The sequence below is a fragment of the Vipera ursinii genome (genome assembly GCF_947247035.1).
Source record: "Vipera ursinii genome assembly, chromosome: 1".
Lineage (NCBI taxonomy): Eukaryota > Metazoa > Chordata > Lepidosauria > Squamata > Viperidae > Vipera > Vipera ursinii.
In genome coordinates this window covers 123,752,813-123,773,150 of record NC_139512.1, presented here as the reverse complement: position 1 = coordinate 123,773,150, position 20,338 = coordinate 123,752,813, and the positions used below count along the sequence as shown (strand labels likewise).

General features: G+C 38.2%; 1 protein-coding gene across 1 annotated transcript in view; it reads right to left on the bottom strand.

Moving 5' to 3' along the window:
- PECR (peroxisomal trans-2-enoyl-CoA reductase) overlaps nucleotides 1-20,338 on the bottom strand; it is a 27,803-nt gene extending 7,465 nt beyond the window's left edge. The window contains exons 1-6 of the mRNA XM_083349270.1: nucleotides 20,170-20,338; nucleotides 12,937-13,070; nucleotides 7,659-7,824; nucleotides 5,265-5,346; nucleotides 2,063-2,159; nucleotides 1,241-1,348 (exon numbers count right to left, since the gene is read on the bottom strand). Coding sequence (XP_083205396.1) covers nucleotides 1,241-1,348; nucleotides 2,063-2,159; nucleotides 5,265-5,346; nucleotides 7,659-7,824; nucleotides 12,937-13,070; nucleotides 20,170-20,305 — 723 coding nt within the window. The 5' untranslated portion in view covers nucleotides 20,306-20,338. The remainder of the gene's footprint in view (nucleotides 1-1,240; nucleotides 1,349-2,062; nucleotides 2,160-5,264; nucleotides 5,347-7,658; nucleotides 7,825-12,936; nucleotides 13,071-20,169) is intronic.

The following is a 20,338-nucleotide window of genomic DNA, read 5'->3' as shown; positions in this document are numbered from 1 at the left end:
ACCCCCACCCAATCAGAACACAGCTAACCCCCCACCCAATCAGAGCACACCTCCACCCACAGAACACACCCTCTCTGGCAGTTTAAAAAAGAGGAACAAACAGCCAGAAGAACGAAGCTGAAGCCACCAGCCTGAGGATGACGGATGAGATTTCGTCGAAACGTTGCTCTTATACCTTCAATTCTACGTGGGAAAAAACCCGAATGACCAAAGATCTACATACAAACACCCGCGAAAACCCCAGAAAACATATATATATATATATATATATATATATATATATATATATATATATATATATATATATATATATATATATATATATATATATATATATATATATATATATATACATACATATATATATATATATATATATATATATATATATATATATATATATATATATATATATATATATATATATATACACATATACACACACACACACATACATATATGTGTGTGTGTGTGTTTTAAATGTTTGTTAAGCATTCAGAATACACTTGCTTAGTCCCAGACACGGGACAAATCTTATTTCCTGTTTCAGCCTAGCCCAAGGCCATCTACAGGCAGTAGCCACAGCAGTGGCAGCTCATATTTGTGTAAATTTTTTGGCTTGCTAACAAAGAATAAAGGGAGACCGATATGATCATTTCAAACTTATTTGTTCTCATCAGTCAGCCATACCCTTCTGAGGTTCGAATCTCAGAAGGGTATGGCTGACTGATGAGAACAAATAAGTTTGAAATGATCATATCGGTCTCCCTTTATTCTTTGTTAGCAAGCCAAAAAATTTACACACACACACACACACACACACACACACACACACACATATATATATGTATATATACTTCAGTTTAATGGCCATTCAGAGGAAAAGGTATCCATTAAATATAATTTTAAACATGTATGAAAAGCCCATCCAGGGAGATGTCCAGAAACAGTATTTCTCTGATATATCCGAGGTATATTCAATAGTAATCCATTAAATGAAGATTTTATTTACTCATTGAATAGGTTCACATAATTTGCTTGGTTCTGGTTTAGTATACTGTGTCAGTAATTGAGGGTTAGTGTATTGTGTAAACCAAAACAATAATTAATAACAAAATCAATTTCCACTGAACATTAGCAATAAAAGTATATAATGTGAAGACAACAAAATCCAATTTTTAAAATCACCTGAAAACCCTGAAAGTCAAAATATAACAATTAAATCAACATAATACTATACCTCTTCAGGAAGTCCTAATCTCTTTGCAGGAATCTTGTTAATATTTTCTTTAAACAACCTTTTACCATCTTTGTAATTTGCAACAGCAGTTTCTGAAAATATAACTCCCTGCAAAGAAAGGACAGGTTCACCATTAAGATTTTATTATTGTTTTTCACTGCAATAAAAACTCCAATCACTTTTGACATTCAGAAACTATAAACTCTGAATATCAGTAATGAAAATAAATGACCTGGATTTATAAACCAACAAGCAAACTGCATTGGAAAGGAAGAATTATATCTTTGTGAGTAAAGTGCTGTTCAACTCAAGATCAGTTCTTGGCAACTTCATGGACTTTATGCAATTTTGTTAGCAAGGGGGTTGCTGTTGCCACATCCCACATTTAGCTTACAATTTTTGGAATTTCTATTTTTATAAATATAATATGTGCAGTAATTACATTTAATTAATAAATGTAATTACTATATTTGCTATATTTATAAAGCAACACAAAGATATCAGCATGTTTTATAGAAACATCTGAAGTACAATTTCATCTCTAGTGTTAATATTAAAATACTTCTGTTAACCTTCTTCCTCAAAAGCAAACTCCATTGAGCGTTGATTACAGCCTATAGTTCCCTTCTCAGTTCTTGGTATAGCTAAATATTTAGATATAAAAATCTTAGTTCCAATAGATACTATATTATGAGCAAAATTTTCTAACCTATGAAAAAGCTCCTATCTTCATCCAAGGTTAACTTAGGCAGATAAGATTGTTAGAACCAGCTTGAGCATTTGGTTCCAGTCTGTTGTCTAATCACTTATTTCATAACCTACCGGGGCAACAGAGTTAATCCTCACTCCTTTGTATGCCCACTCAATGGCTAAACTTTTGGTCAGGTTAACAACTCCAGCTCTTGATGCTCCACTGTGCCTGTAAAGAAAGCAAAAGAAGAGGCAGACTTCATTTTTTTCCACAGCTTAACTTAGACCACACTGAAATTAGATGTTGTGATTATGAAATACATATAATAATATTTTGCTATCCTAACTGGAGGGACTCGGTGGCTCAGTGGGTTAGGACGCTGAGCTTGTCGATCAGAAGGTCGGCAGTTTGGCAGGTCGAATCCCGAGTGCCGTGTAGCAGAGTGAGCGCTTGTTACTCGTCCCAGCTTCTGCCAACCTAGCAGTACGAAAGCACATAAAAATGCAAGTAGAAAAATAGGGACCGCTACGGTGGGAAGGTAACAGCGTTCCGTGCGCCTTTGGCGTCTAGTCATGCCGGCCCCATGACCACGGAGACGTCCTGGGACAAGCGCTGGCTCTTCAGCTTTGAAACGGAGATGAGCACCGGCCCCTAGAGTCGGAAACGACTAGCACGCATGTGCGGGGGAAACTTTACCTTTACCTTTATCCTAACTGGGGTTTAGATTTTGAGAAGCTATCCTCTTTCCAGTTAATTTCATCTAATCTTAGTACCATAGGGCAATTGTCAGAAATAGTGATTGATTCCCACCCATAGTTCAGCTAGCCAGAGTCAAGATGGTTGAAAATGCCACCTTTTAGTTATTCCAGCCTAACTCAAAGCTCACATTATAGAAATAGCACCCAATCTACATCCCCAACTATAATAAGATTGCTTATTTGCCTTTATGGCTCTCTAAAATACAAATATCTATGAGATTTCTGCGATTTTACGGGCTATCACATGATTTTCTCTTATAGCTAGGATTGTTCTCAAGCAGGGATAAACTAACTCTTTCAGCTTGCATATTATATGAAACTCCTCCCAGGCAAAAAAATATATGTGTGCACCTGTGCATTTTCTACAATCAGGAAGCTTACATAGTCACAGCAGACAAGACTATGCAAAGACAAATATTTCAACTGGTTGATAAGAAATATAAGCTAGGGGCTTCCGGTTTGTGATTTCAGCGCTGGTGGACGAGTAGGGAGATCGCTCCCTCCATCGCCAGTTTTCTCCCGCTGTAGGACCCTGAAGAGGGTCAGAAGTGGCCCTGGAGGGGTGACAAGCGTGAAGAGGACCGAGTAATCGCGAAAGGGCGGCAGCCTTCCCATTTGATCCAGGGCAGTTCTTTGAATTGACAGGGAAAAGATCAGCCATTTATGGTCCATCATTAAGCCGTTAACAGCCGAGGCCAAACTTTCTACCAAGCACCTTGAAAGCAACGTGGAAAATTGGGTGAGATTTTACCTTCTGTCTACCCCAAGCACCTTTCCTGTTAAAAGCATTTTGAAAAATTATCCCCTTCTGAGGAGAGAGGGAAGGGAACTCCATTACCCCACCTTTCTAAAATGGTGGCTCCTGCTTACTCTGGGGAAATAAAGCTTTGAAAAGATTAACTTACCACAGTTGGATATCTGTCTTCTGTTTGGAATTTGGGGACCCAAAAAGTTCCTATTCTCACTGGAATCTGCTATTTGGCTTTACTTCTAAAAAGAACTTAAATCAGATAAGAATCTAGCCCGGGATCTGGAAAAACTCTAAATGCTATTGGGGACATCTTGTGGTGAAGCTCGGTAGAGCAGTTTTATTAACTCTGACATAGAGACATGTTTACTGTCCAGATCTGACCTGGGTATTATTTATGAGAGACTTAATTTTGAGAGAGCAGCTGGGTAATGCAATTGGTAGGAATGGTGGAGGTGAACACTTACTGACTCTCACTCAATAAATAGCCTTCACTAGAAAGACTGTGTCTAACTATGTCAGAAATGGAGGAGGATCAACAACAGATCTCAGATACGCTACTTATACTTGAAATCATCTTTGCAAATATTGATAAACTTAAAGCTAACCTGAAAGACAAAGGTGCCAGCTTATCTCCAGAAAGCGAAATCCTGATTGAAGCTAGAAAGCGACTAACTCAAAAAACAATGGGAGTGGAACAAGTGGATGCCAAGACAGAGGGCTTTACAGAACAACTAGCACAGTCTACTGAAAATTCAGACAACGAAACAATAATTCCAAAACTGGAAATGACCTTCTATACAAACCAGAAGAAATTTGAAAAAAAAAGATGAGATCGAATTGAAAACATTAGAACAAACACGGAGATCTGGGATATCAGGGCAACAGCTTAATGATTATAAATGGACCAGACTTTTCAGAAAATTGGCTCTGAGATGGTCTCCCTTAATTCAAATAATACATACAAGAATGAAGGGAGATCTATTTGATGATTTGAAAACATTGGTATGGAAGCCTGGTTGGCAAAAGAAGAAAGCTAGAATTAAGTTGAAAAACTGAGGCCTTTTGATTTAATAGAGAGGACTCTAAACTGTTAATTAGTGGCTTAAATTGAGATTTTGAGACAAAGGGAAGTCTGATTATTAGATTTAAAATAGTTGGAAAATAGCAAAAAAAAGGGATTAATCTGCTTAATATTGAAGATTTAGATGTACAAGGGAAATGTAAACTAACTACTGGAAAATAGGTTTGAATTATTGACTAGCTCAGAGAATATAATCAAGGTGGTGATCTATTAGGGTCCGAAGTAGAAAATGTTTATGGAATAGAATAAGAATATAATTAAATAACATGTGTATTTTAGATATTATAATTTTCATGAAATGAGATAAAGGAAATTTGGGTTATCTGAAAGTTAAATACTACAGATATTAAAAATTAAACTGGAAATGTATAATTAAAAATTAAAACTAGGTAAAATTTAACAACAGGATATTGATTGCTTATTGAGATTTATTAAGATATGTATAAGCAAAAAAATGTATAATTGCGATAATGACGTTTATATTAAGTTTTGATACAATTAGAAATCTGTTAGCCTAAATATGAAATAGCAAATGTTAAGGGAAACAGAGATGAAATATTTGATGATGCAAGACAATATGGTAGGAATCAGGGAAGTGTCTCTGTGACTATAAATGTGTGTCTGCTCAGAGTCGTTGAACCGCAAGATAGGAGGCAAATGAATTTAATAAATAAATTAAAATAAATACATTTACTTAGACTTAAGTGACACAAGCATGCATTTGGATATTAATAATAGCTTACGATATGCTAGGCGTCCCTCTCCTCAGAGCAGCCACAATATTGACAATGGCACCCCCATGATCCCGCATCCAAGCATTGTACACTATATGGAAACAAGGGGGGGGAAGAGCAGTTCATTAATACTGTGACATTTTTATTTACATTTCCTTAATGGGTATACAGAATGCAGTCTCAGTTTGAGTTAAAGCCCTCCACTCACAATAAGTGTATCAATATTGGGGGGGGGGGTTGTGTTATATACAACATAGCAATGACATTAAATCCTGATATTTGCCAGAGGACACAAGTAACTATGAATGGAGGTTCATTCCCCACATTATTGAAAACATATAAATCCACCCTCCTGCTGTCACACACACCCCATAAAGCCCAATCCTACCTCACCATGAGACGTGGGGTTGAACGTATAAGCCTATTATACAAGCCAATACAGCTCTTGGCTTGGAGAAAGACCTGGGAACCTATTCCAAAAAGCTAAGGATCAACTCAAAGATGTGGAAGACGTGGTACCGAGCAGTGAGTCGCTCTGGCTGGGAGGTAGCAACAAAGCTACAGGGGAAGAGCAAAGAGACTATCATAGTAGCAGGAGCATCCATGACTGGATGGGGGTAAATTCTGATGGCCACCCCAGCTGTTGACACAGATCCCAGTGAAGAGATCTTTCCACTGTTCAAAGAACTTCAAATCAGGAACACAGAAGGACAATGGCTTATACCGAGGAAAGCTAAACACTGTTAAGAATGAAATGAATAGACTCAACATACTTGGCATCAGTGAAGATATGGAGACACGAAATGGTTCAGAATTAGAAAAGGCAATTGGCAAGGTTGCATTCTGTCACCTATACTATTCAACATGTACACAAAAATAGTTATGAGGAATGCACATTTGGAGGAATCTATCACTGGGATTAAAAATCAGTGGTAGGAATATCAATAACCTCCAATACACAGATGATACAACATTGCTCGTGGAAAACAAGAAGGATCTGGAGTGGCTAATCCTGAGAGTCAAAGATGAAAGTGAAAATTTGGACTGCACCTTAACATCAAGAAAACAAAGATAATGACAACTTCCAGAGAAGATGCAGGTCAGAGTGCAGATCGATAATGAGCTCATTGAAACAGTAATAAAAAAAATAAGCTTACTGGGCTCTAAAATTCACCAAAGTGGCGACTGCAGCCCTGAGATCAGAAAGTGTATAGCACTTCAAAGAACTGCAATGTCTTCCAGGAATAACGTCTGGAAGAGTAAAGAGTAAAGACATCAGCCAAATGAAGATTACTTAACACAGTAATTTTTCCAGTTGCTACATATCGCTGCGAAATTTGGATTCTGAAAAAGGCAGATAGGAAAAGGGTGGATACCTTTGAACTATGGTTCTGGAGGTGACTATTACGCATCCCATGGATTACAAAAAGAACAAACAAAGAAGTCCTAGAATGAACCTCACCTAAAATATCACTTGAAGCCAAGATCACCAAACAGGAGTTGTCATTCTTCGGTCATGTCATGTGAGCTGACTCATTTGAAAAATCAATCATGCTGGGAATGATCAGCGGAAAAAGGAGAAGGAGACATCCTAGTACCCGCTGACTGGACTCGAGAAAGGATGACACTGGGATGATCATGGTGGATCTGAAGGAGGCAATGCGAGACAGAGGGGCATAGAGAGTGCTGATCCATAGAGTGGCCAAGGGTCGGACATGACTGAATGGCTGACAACAATGACATCTCATCTACCAATTCTGAAAACAAACTATAGGCTACTCCAGCTACTGGCATCTAGACTACTATCCCAGTTGGCAGCATCATTTAATGATTTGTTCAGCTTTACCTAGAGATGTCAGACACTAAGCAATCACCACTATCATAGCAGGCACTCTAGCACTGAGTCACTCCAAATAAAATGAAACAATTATATTCCAGTATTATTAATACTGTTAACTATTTTGGTGAGTTATTGAAATTTACAAATGTGTAAAATCTAAATGCAGATAACAAAACATATACCACAATAAACCATAATGGCTGATTCCTACATATCTTGTTTTGACTTATATAACAAACAGTAATTAAGCAAATTAAGGTTTACCTCACTGTATAAATGGAGTAGAATTTGTGGAATAATGGAATTCAAAAGTAATGTTTCTTTTAAAAAAGATTAGCCTTTAACAACCTAAAAAATGTGCAAAGGACTCAAAAGAGTATTTTTGTTGATTCAAAAAAAGAAACAATGTGATGACATGGACAAATAAATCATATCCAAACTGTGAATATATAAGGCTAAATGTGAAAATATATATATATCAAGGCCTGAAAATGAGAAATGCAAAGTAACGAGTGCTTCAAATTACTTTATAAACAAAACTTCAATTTATAGTAAGCAATCACCTGCTTTACAGCAATAGAAAGTTCCAGTCAAGTTGGTTTCAATAACAGCATTCCAGCCTTTTGCACTTATTAGTTCAAATGGGCTAACAAACTGCCCTCCTCCATTGTTGACCAAAAAATCTATCCTACCGTGAAGATCTAATGTTGATTTCACCAGTGCCTCTACCTACAAGGAAAAAGAAATTGGAGTAGTAAGGCTGATGTTCCATATGCAGATTTCTGTCCAGCAATAAAATCATTACCTGGCTTTTTGGCTAAGATCTAGTATAGTATCTATCTATAAACTTACATAAGTGTGGTATTTCTTTAATAGAAAAACCTTTATACAAAATAGTTTTGACTACTGTTAGAAATCATGATATGGCAGTTAAATATCACATAGAGAATATTCTATAACAAGGGAATTCCACAACAACCCAAGATTTCATCACAATGACAAAAGTTATGTAGTGATTTGGCTACAGTCTTACTGCAGAAGGATTTACTGAGTTTACTGAGTTTACTGAGAGTTTACTCTTAAACATAATGTATAAAGAAAGCAAATATTATTACCTATAAAACTCATATACTTATTAAGATCCCATCTTAGCCATGAAAGCCAGCTGGATGACTTTGAGCCAGTCACTCTCTTTCAGCCCAACCTACCTCACATGATTGTTATTGTGGGGAAAATAGGAGGAAGATATGTTGGATATGCTCGCCATCTTGAGTTATTTGTTAAATGAATGAATGAATGAATGCTGAAGATAGAGACACAGATAGATAGAAAAAAATAAAAACTATAGTCAAGGGTCCCTAACACAACTGTCTTGAGCTATTTGAAATAAATAAAGAGAGAGAGAGAGAGAGAGAGAGAGAGAGAGAGAAGGAAGAAAGAAAGAAAAAGGAAGAAGAAGGAAGGAAGGAAGGAAGGAAGGAAGGAAGGAAGGAAGGAAGGAAGGAAGGAAGGAAGGCCAACCCGTGGTCTAGTCTAATGAAGAGAAGGACGAGGGGGGACATGATAGCAGTGTTCCAATATCTCAGGGGCCGCCACAAAGAAGAGGGAGTCAAGCTATTCTCCAAAGCACCTGAAGGCAAGACAAGAAGCAATGGATGGAAACTAAGCAAGGAGAGAAGCAACCTAGAACTATGGAGAAACTTCCTGACAGTTAGAACAACTAACCAGTGAAACAACCTGCCTCCAGAAGTGGTGAATGCTCCAACACTGGAAGTTTTTAAGAAGAGTCTGGACAGCTATTTGTCTGAAATAATATAGGGTTTTCTGCCTGAGCAGGGGGTTGGACTAGAAGACCTCCAAGGTCCCTTCCAACTTAAATAAATAAATAAATAAAAATAAAGAAAACCTCTTTGAATGGGAACCAATGACAGTGGTTTCAAAAGAGCCTTGGTGGAGCAGTGGGCTAATGCCTCCTTAAGTGACACCAGCTGCCTGCAATTAGTGCAGGTTCGCATCCCACCAGGCTCAAGGTTGACTCAGCCTTCCATCCTTCCGAGGTAGGTAAAATGAGGACCCAGATTGTTGGGGGCAATTAAGCTGACTTTGTAATAATGCCGCTTGGGGGGGGTGTGAAAGCCCTAATAAGCAGGCATATACATAGAATGAAGGCTACTGCTAAGCTTGTAAGCCGCCCTGAGTCTTCGGAGAAGGGCGGGAAATAAATGGAATTTTTTTTAAAAAAAACAACCATTGGTCCTGTCATTTTATTTTTTATTAACTTTTATTAAGTTTTATTAAGTGTCATTTTATTAATTTTAAGTTGCATATTTCAGAACAAGTCTCTACAAAGCAAATATGTTCCCACATGACATCTGGTAACATGATGTTTCCTTTCCTGGAAAAGATGATCAAGCCCAGTCACAGTTAGAATATAACAATTTATATATGTAGCAGTTTACTGGATGTAGAACTATTGGACTAAAAGTCACAGTTTGTAATGGTGTATTCTTAACAAAGGAAAGCTGGCAGACAGTGCTGTACTTGGAAGCTGTGCGCCAAACAAGCAGAATTATTTATAGCACAATGATGGGAAAGCTTTATTAGCAGGCAAGGATGCCCTTGTGGATAGAGATTAAAACTCAGCATTCAACAAGTTTTCCCCTAGGTGGTTTATTTGAATCTGCTGTAACAGATTAGTCAGAGAAACAAAGCTGCTGACAAATGTAGACATATGAAAAATAAGGTATTTTAAACTGTATAAAAAAGAATTTCAAAAAAGGGACATTGATCCCTTTCAGACCGATAATGTTATCTTAGTCCCTTAAGGGAGACATCTTTGTAGCTACATTTTCAGGAAACCGAGACTCCCTTTTCTGATTCTGTCACAGAAGTTAAACACATGGGCCAATTTTTCTGATTAAAGTGCATTCAACTGTAATATTCTACTCTCAGGTTTTGTGCTCCTTGTTCTTGGAAACAGTGATTTGCGTTAGTGTCAACTTTGAAAATGAGCGTGGCTGCTGCCATTTTCCCTACTCATTTTCAGTTGACACATAGCATGGAGGGAGGGGGGTTTAGCAGGTGCTACACTAGACAAAACAGACTTTCTCCCGTGGGAACCAAGGTCATCGGCTGCTCCTGGGACTGCAGGCTGGGCGTTTTGTGAAAAGCCCACCAAGAAGTTGTACTGGGCAGCTTGCATAGCTTTAAAAGTGGGATTTCTTAACTTTGTACTGGGGATTGTTACGTATCAATTCAGACTTGGTTTAACTTTTGACGTGCCGATACTTTGTATCAATAAACTTGTTCTTTGAGGAACTTGCAAGCCTCCAGTTCTGCTTTATTTGTCTCTGTCTGTCGGAACCATGACATTTAGAATGCTATGTAAAATTCTGTGATCTTTAAATCATAGCATACAAGCTAGCAAACTGCACTAATTTAGAAAATCAGTTAAACTAAGCATGATTTAAAGTATTGGGCAATCTTAGGTAAAAGTGGATTTTGATATTGTGCTAAGCCATAATTTATAATTATTTACCAATAACACCATAAGATGCCAAAACACATGGAGCAAAATGTGTTATAATGTGGTGTTTGAATTTAGTGAAACTATCATTTAAAAAGTTATTTTTAACATATTCATCTTTACTGGAATTGATTCTTGGCTCAATAGATTCTTGTTTGGGTTCTGTTCAACTGATAGTTCATTTTCTGTTTGACTCTTTGGGATACACCTTGTCCTAAATTAGGATCAATTAACTTTTTTGTCATTTCCCACCTAATACTCAGTTTGTTCATTTAACAGCTCTGCCATGCACTAGACAGGAAGTTCAGGCTACAGATCACAACATATATTTAAAATTGTATAGTAAAGCTGAAAGTAGCATATGGTTGAAGTCTAGGCAAAAGCCTTATACTGAGGCAGATTACTTATTCAAATAATTCAGTATTGCTTGCATATACAGGCAATCCTCCAATTATGACCACAATTGAGCCCAAAATTTATGTTGCTAAGCGAGACAGTTAAGTGAGTTTTGCTCCATTTTACAACCATTCTTGCCACAGTTGTAAAGTAAATTACTGCAATTGTTAAGTTAGTAACATGTTTATTAAGTGAATCTGGCTTTCCCATTGACTTTGCTTGTCAGAAGGTCAGAAAAGTGATCACATGACCCTGGGATACCACAGCCATCATAAATAGGAGTCAATTGCCAAGTATCTGAATTTTGATCATGTGACCATGGGGATGCTGCAACGGTCATAAATGTGAAAAACAAATAATAATCAATATTCTTATTCACTGCAATAAGTGCTATCATTTCCCAGAAGAGAAAAGTCATAATAGATTTAACCATAGTTTCAATTGGGAAAATGTGACCATCCTGGACTAAGTCCAAGTCCAAAAATGCCAGGGAATTTTTAGAAACCCAGAACTCTGACAAATCAGCCATTAATAGACATATAGACATTAACAACGTCTATAGACTATGCAAAAGAGACTATCACCCAGCCCTAAAAGGGGCAAAAATATTTTTGTAATGGGGAGGTTGAGACTGGAAGGAATCACTGTTCCATGCAATATGGCAGGTTGGAAACAGAAAGTGGAAAGCAATGGTAGAGAAACAAGCCAATAGGAAAAGGGCACAATGAATTTCACTGGTCTGCCTTCTTAGAATTCTTTATATTGATTTTTAATTATTTACTATGTCCTGTATATTTCCTTCCAACGTGCGGCACTGAAAGAAGTAAACAACACAATTTTTTTTTAAAAAAAAACTACATACAATAAAAGCTAAATACAGGTAATCCTCGATTTGTGAACATAACTGAGCCCAAATTTTCCAAGGCAGTTGTTACATGAGGTTTGCCCCATTTTATGACCTTTTTGCTACAATTCTTAAATGAATCAGTGCAGGTAGAAACACAGTGGTTAAGTGAATTTCACTCCCCCATTAACTGTCTCAAAAGATGATCACATGATCTGGGACACTGAAGCCGTCATAAATATATGCCATTTGCCAAGTGTCCAAATTTTGATCACATGACCATGAGGATAGCAATAGCAATGGCACTTAGACTTAATACCACTTCACAGTGCTTTACAGCCCTCTTTAAGCAGCTTACAGTGTCAGCATATTGCCCCCCCAACAATCTAGATGCACATTTTACCAAACCCGGAAGGATGGAAGGCTGAGTCAACCTTGAGCTGGTCAGGATCAAACTGCTGGCAGTCAGCAGAATTAGCCGACTAACCGTTGCGCCACCATGGGATGCTGCAGTGGTTGTAAATGTGAAAAATGGTCATAAGCTATTTTTTTCAGTGCTGGTATAAATTCAAATGGTCATTAAATGAATTATAAGTTGACGACTACCTGTATCAGCAGTACAAATGCTACAACTATAGCATTGAGCCAAAATGTTTTTTTTTCCTTTTCTAAAATCAAAGCAATTGTCCAATTATAATTTCATTTCCTTTCTCAGTAAATGAAACTTCACCTAAAGCAGGAAACCACATGATTACTTTGATCATTGTTTTAATATCTTTCAAATTTCAGCATTGTTAAAGATGGATGTTATCCACAAAGCACATAGGATTTTTAAAAAATATTTAATAAAATGTAGAGAGTTTACAAAGCACCTGAACACACCCTCCTAATTCATATAAAAATCAACTGGAAACAGCAATGTTTGCCATTTCCGGCAGAAGAACTAGTATTTAGATCATTTCTTTGTTAATCTTTCAATATTGGGATGAAAACTTTTTTTCCCATTGTAATAATGAAAACAATAACCCAGGGAACAATACACTAGTCAAATACAGAAGACTATTTACATTTTTACCTCTTCTTCTTTGCGAATGTTGCATTGTATAGGAGTCACCTGGGCAGAACTGGTGGAGGGAATTTCAGCAGCTAACTCTGCCGCCGCAGCTTTTAATCTGTCAAGTTTACGAGAGGCAATCACTACATTACTACCTACAAAACAAAAGAAGAGGTATTTCAATACTAGTACAAGTTGTACACAGATTAAACCACATCTCTTGCTGAAGTATTAAATCTGAGCTAATCATCACTTCAGTATCACTTTCTGGACTATTAAGAGATTACTGCTAAACCTACAAAGAAAACATGAAAATTGTGCTTATTCTAACCTGACATTTACGGTAGTTTATAAACTGTGTGCACTCCCTTCCTAGTACTGGGGCTAGTTCTTAGAGCATCACAAACAAACAGCCTGAAACAAGGCAAGTCAATTATCAAAGTAAGAAGCAGTCAAAATTATCCCTCCCACAAAAATGAGTAACTTCAAGCCCTTTAAACATAATGTTTAGAGAAAACAGGGCAAGAATTTGAACTTTGATTTCATTATAAACCGGGCTTGCATTTGATAAATCCTTCCACAGTGGCTTTTTAGCTTTCCTACAGTAAATCGCATCAGCCTGTGTATCTTCAAAGTCTATTCATGCAAATGAAATTTAATGTTCCTTGAGCCAAGGTTCTGTCCCGTGACTGAACTTGCTCCCATCTAACTTTTCAGAGAGTCTTCAAAGAGTTTCACTTCACAGAATTCACAATTTTCTGCACTAGTTTTCATTTACAGACTGAACAAACATCTTTCAATAATGTCCTAGGTCAATAGAGGAATTTGACTAATGTATTAGTTCAAATAAGAAATAGCAAAATCTTATGAGCCAAAGAATCATATCTTGTCTTAAAGCAGACAGACAGACATTTTGTTTGGGAATTGACCAATAAAAAGAAAATAATAAAATAAATAACAGAAAACTATCCCCTAGAAACAAGAACTATTAGCAGCCATTTGTGGAAGAAGCTTACATATATTGTAGCAAAATTTTGTTATTTTTAGAGAAATAAATTTATCTTATTTAACAGATAGTGCAGAGATAAAAGCTATCAGAGTGCCCCAAATTTTTTTTAAAAAGAGGGCTCACTCCGTCTAAAAGTCTTTAAGATCTGAACAACAATGATAAGTTCATCCATTGCCAATTATATACAGTATCTCTACTCCTGGGAATGTCATCAGTGCCTTAGCTGAGTGTTTGAAGACTGAAATTTTCACATATTTAATCCATATCCTTTTTTTGCTTTTTTTCAGTTTAAGTTTCCCATCCATGTTCAAAGTATCCCAATCATTTATAATTTCAAAACAAGTTGTATTTGGGCAACCAAAAGAATCCATTATTCAAAGCTCTTAGCATATTCTTATTTCCCATTTCATACAAAGAAATAACATTCTGATTACAAATCCTATCTAGTTATATTAATACTTCTATTTCTAACAATCTATTCTTGACCATATTCAAACCTCTAATCAGTAATATAGCATCCCCTCTAACAGGTCAAAGCTTCTGTTTCCTTCAGTCTTGCTCTACCTTTCTTTCTTTGCCAACTAACTTTTCAAGTCAGTGCATTTGGATCATCAAATAATTCTTCCTCTGTTTTGATATATATATTATTTGGAACAAGAGAAACAATTTCCAAAATGTTTTTGGAAGAGCTAGCCCATTGATATTCATTAAACCGCCTCCCTCCTTTTCTGGTTCCCCACAGTTCTATTAACGACTTTATCTTCCATTCCATCCTCTCCTTCCTTGTCATCCAGTATGTTCTGAAACCTTGGTTTATAAAATATCTGTTCCGTTTCCAATATTATCATTATATCTTCTGAGTTTTCATTTATCTGAGTCTGGTCATTTGTTTCCTCCTTTAGATCTTCAATATTTGTGTCAGCATTCTCTAGTTTTCCTTCTATTTTCTGGGTCGCTGGCTCCTTCTCTGTAGTTGTATTCTGAGTTTGTAGATTTGAGTTAGAAAATTGTTCTTTTATCTCCTTTGTGTTATTAGTGACCTGTTCACAAGGTAGAATAATTGTTTTTTTTGTCTTAATTTCAGCATGGAGAGAATTTTTTTTTCTGTGTTTCATCAGTATTTTCTCGGTAATATGGCAAGTTAAGGCTGCTGGGAATAGATGTTAAAGATGATGTTTTACTATTTAATGCTGAGTATGAAACATCCATTTTATTTATTTTATTTTTATAAGTACCGTATTTTCCGGCATATAAGACGACTGGGCGTATAAGATGACCCCCTATATTTCCTGTTAAATTATAGGGTTTGGGCTATACTCGCCGTATAAGACTACCCCTCTTCCAACGCACACCAAATAAAAATTAAAAAACATCAATTTGATTTTAATATGGCAATTTTAATTCAAATGCTTAAGACATGCAGGTACTTAGTAGGAAAACTGTCACTTATAAACATAAGGCTGTTTGTCATCAAATATGTAAACATAAAACAGTGCAAGTGGATTAAACTTAATAATAATAATAATAATAATAATAATAATAATAATAATAATAATAATAATAAGTTGGAAGGGACCTTGGAGGTCATTTAGTCCAACCCCCTGCTAAGGCAGTAAACCCTATACCATTTCAGACAAATGGCTGTCCAGTCTCTTCTTAAAAACTTCCAGTGTTGGAGCATTCACCACTTCTGGAGGCAGGTTGTTCCACTGGTTAATTGTTCTAACTGTCAGGAAGTTTCTCCTTAATTCTAGGTTGCTTCTCTCCTTGACTAGTTTCTATCCATTGCTTCTTGTCCTGCTTTCAGGTGCTTTGGAGAATAGCTTGGCTCCCTCTTCTTTGTGGCAGCCCCTGAGATATTGGATCACTGCTATCATGTCACCCCTTGTCCTTCTCTTCATTAAACTACACATACCCAATTCCAGCAACCATTTCCTATTTTCCTAATTCACTTTTTCACTTTTCCTAATTCACTCTAAAGCTTTCCCTGCGCAGAGCCTTAAGTAACACCAGCTGCCTGCAATTAGTGCAGGTTCACATCCCACCAGGCTCAAGGTTGACTCAGCCTTCCATCCTTCCGAGGTAGGTAAAATGAGGACCCAGATTGTTGGGAGCAATAAGCTGACTTTGTAATAATGCTGCTTGTGGGGGGGGGGGTGAAAGCTCTAATAAGCAGGCATATACATAGAATGAAGGCTATTGCTAAGCACATTGATTTGTGCTTTAAATTGTAAGCCGCCCTGAGTCTTCGGAGAAGGGCGGGATATAAATGGGATTTAAAAAATAAAGACCAAATGGGAGATCCGCTCCAGGTTTTCCTGCCAGCCCACCCAGTTCCTGAGTCAAATGTGTCCTTAGAGCTAAGCAGCTGCTCTGGCTGCGGCATTCCCCACCTGCCTTTCAAGTTGGGATAGACTATAGCTGCTCTTCAACTTTAGAAGGAAAGACGCCCAGACCCCAGCCTGTAAAAAATCACAGACTGCAGCTTCTTCTCAAATTGGTCCCGCTTTCCCTGCGCAGACTAAATGGAAGATCCGCTCCAGGTTTTCCAGCCAGCCCTGTCCCTAAAGTTTCAGCACCCGGCGTATAAGACGACCCCTGACTTTTGAGAAGATTTTCATGGGTTAAAAAGTCATCTTATACGCCGGAAACTACGGTACAGATAAGTCTTATAGGTTTCGCCAGTATCTCCAAGTATTAATTCACCGCCTTTCTTTTCTGAGGGAGTGGGGCAGAAATTCCCTTTCCCTCTTTCATCGGGGGGGGAGTGTTTTGGGTAGACTTTCAGGACTTTCAAAATCATAAAGAAAGGATCAAGTCTCACCCAGTTTCATCCATGTTGCTGTAAAGTTGCTTGGTAGTGCTTGTTGACTTCCGTAGTCTCAACTTCGGATTGGCTACACAGATGCAGCCATTCTTTCCCCCTCCGGTTTGGAAGACCTCCTTGGATCAAACGGGGGGGCTGCCACCTCCCCGCGATCCACAAGAGTCCTCTCCTTGCTTGCCGCCTCTATGGGGTGACTTTTGACCTTTTCCAGGATCCCCCAGCAGGGCAAAACCAGACACAAAAGATGGAGCCCATCTTCCAACATCTGCGTCACCACGGAATCCCAACCGGAAGTGTCAGTGGCTAATTTATAGTTCACTGTTTCACATGAATATAGCCTCAGAAAATATACTCCATAAACATCAAATACATATTTTATAGATGAACACATTCAAAGATGTCTATCTCAGCACTGAAGACTGAGAAGGTCTTGTAGCACTTCTAAAGAAAAGTAAAATCCCCTGGTCCAGAAATCAAGACATTAATACGAGCCAGTTTCAAGAACTAAGCAATCACACAAGGCATAAAACCTCAGAATCACAAGCAATGAAGGGAGGGGCTGTATTAGTTTTTGAGCTAGTAAAGAAGAACTAATTAATCAAAAAATGATTTTATATAATTATTTTATAGGACACTAGGTGAATACCCTACCTGTTCTGTCCGAATAGCCAACACATCAGAAGATACACTCAAGATCCCAATGGATCTCGACAGACTGAAAACTTGTTCCTGTCTAACAAAATGAAATTCAATGCAGAGAAAAAGTAAGGTTTTATACTTAGGCAAGAAAAACGTACTGTACAGATAAAGATTAGGTGAAACATGGCTCAATAGCAGTAACTGCAAGACGGATCTGGGAGTCCTAATGGACAGTCATTTAAATAAGAGTCAGCAGTGTGCTGCAACCACCAAAAAAGCCAATGTAATCCTAGGCTCCATTAACTGAGAGAATCAAGATTATGAGACATGTTACTACCGCTTTATAATACATTAGCAAGACCACACTTGGAATATTGCATTCAGTTTTGGTCACAATATACAAAGGATGTTGAGATTCTGAAGAGAGTGCAGAGAAGAGCAACAAAGATGATTAGGCGGCTGGAGAATAAAACATACGATCAGTTGCAGGAACTGGGTAAGCCTAGTCTAGTGAAAAGAAGGATTTGGGTGATGACAGCAGGGTTCCAATATTTGAGGGGCTGCCACAAGGAAGAGGAGGTCAGTCTATTCTCCATAGCAGCTGAAGGCAGGACTAGAAGCAATGGATGGAAAATAACTAGGGAGAGAAGCAATCTAGAACTAAGGATAAATTTCCTGATAGTAAGAACAATCAATAAGGGACGCGGTAGCTCAGTGGGTTGGGACGCTGAGCTTGACCAGATGGTCAGCAGTTTGGCAGTTCGAATCCCGAGTGCCGCGTAACAGAGTGAGCGCGTTACTCGTCCCAGCTTCTGCCAACCTAGCAGTTCAAAAGCACGTAAAAATGCAAGTAGAAAAATAGGGACCACTACGGTGGGAAGGTAACAGCGTTCCGTGCACCTTTGGCATCTAGTCATGCCGGCCACATGACCATGGAGACGCCCTCGGACAAGCGCTGGCTCTTCGGCTTTGAAACGGAGATGAGCACTGGCCCCTAGAGTTGGAAACGACTAGCACGCATGTGCGGGGGAACCTTTACCTTTACCTTTTAAGAACAATCATCCAGTGGAATGGTTCGCCTTCAGAAACTGAAGATGGTCCATTACTGATAGCTTTTAAGAAGAGACTAGACAGCTATTTGTCTAAAATGATACAAGGTGTCCTGCTTGAGCAGGAGTTTGGACTGGAAGACTTCCAAGGTCCCTTTCAACTGTTATTCTTCTTCTTAAAGAAGAAAAAAAATACAAGGACTTAGGACTTAGTTTTTACATTATTGTTTCCCAAAAAAACATTAACAGTTGCAAGTCTGCTCAGGAATGTGACAAGTTGCATCACTTAGTTCTCATAATCGTATAGATATTAATTATCCAAAATACTAAAGGTCAGTCACAGATTCCAGCAAAGAATTCCCTCCCCAGGTTGAGCTGGATGTGCAGGAAAAACCTGTCAGTGTCAACTAAGCAGAAAGATGAGCATGCCTAAACTTTACCCTGATCTATTTGTCAGTAGTTCGAACAGTGTGAAAGTAATGCTCATCATAAATCCAAACCCAACTAAGTCACTGATTAGTTTGTCTAATATCAGTTTAGCATATTGAATGAACCCAACCAACTGTGGTTTATTTGTGAAAGCAAGAAAGAGTATACTTGAGAAGAGTCCACACATGCTTTCCAAATAAGAACATTTATTTTACAGAAATAGAGCAGAATGCCATCTTTTGATAAAACTGCCACATAATTATTATGTCACATTGCATCATAAGCTTATACAGTAGGAAATCTAAACAAGTTTAATGTTTTATAGATTGAGCAAGTGGAGAGGAAGAGAACCAGAATCGAAGGCATTTCTTAAAATGCTTTCTTCCATTTTCTTTAAAGCCTACAATATGTCCTTCAGTTATGCACCATTAATATATGGTCACTTTCTCATTAAATTATGCTTCCTGCAGATTCTTTTTCTCTCATTCCGAGCCCTCTTCAAAAGGATTCCTCCTGAAACAGGTAGACATCAATTTACAACGGCACTGGGGGGAAAAAGGACTCATGACTGTTTTTCACACTTGCGACCATTGCAGCAGCACATGATCAGATCACGTGATCAAAATTCAGACACTTGGCAACTGACTCACATTTATGACGGTTGCATTGTCCTGGGGTCATGTGATCACCTTTTGCGACCTTCCGACAAGCAAAGTCAAAGGGGAAGCCAGATTCACCTAACAACCCTGTTACTAACAACAGCTGCAGTGATTCACAACTGTGATAAGAAAAGTCATGAAATGAGGCAAAACTCACAAATTTTGGGCTGAGTTTGTGGTCGTAGGTCGAGAACTACCTGTATTCATCAACCTATAAAGGGATAAACTACGGTGGGAAATATGAGGGCTTCCAAAAGCTTTGGACTATATGTCCCATAATCTCAGCGACAACCCTAATTGGGGCTATAGGGAGCTAATACCCAAACAATCTGAAGAAAATCAAACTTTTTCTTCCTCCTAGCCTAGCCCGTTTCCTTCCCTTCAGATAAATCTCTGGATCTGCTCTAGTAACTTAATAGTAACAACTTTTTACGAAATCAGTCCCTGACACCCAACTTCTAAGAGAAGGATACCTGCCTCTACTGAACTCCAGTCACTCTTGTCAAAAGTCATAAAGCTACAATCAATGGCACACAGAGAAGCCCTTCGATCCTTCTCCATCTCTCCCATTCCCCCAGAGGAGGAGGAGACAAACCCGCTCCCAGAGACTGAGCTCTCGCCTTTCGGAGACCCTTCGCCCACCGAGATGCAGCAGCTCAGCGGCGATGGCCTTGCCGATGCCCGTGCCCCCGCCCGTCACGATGGCCACGTGATTGCGAAAGACGCCAGCCGCCAGAATCCCCCTGTAGACGCTGCCGTTGGTAGTCGCCGCCGCCATCTTGACAGCTCTCGGCCGTACTTTGGTCCCTCT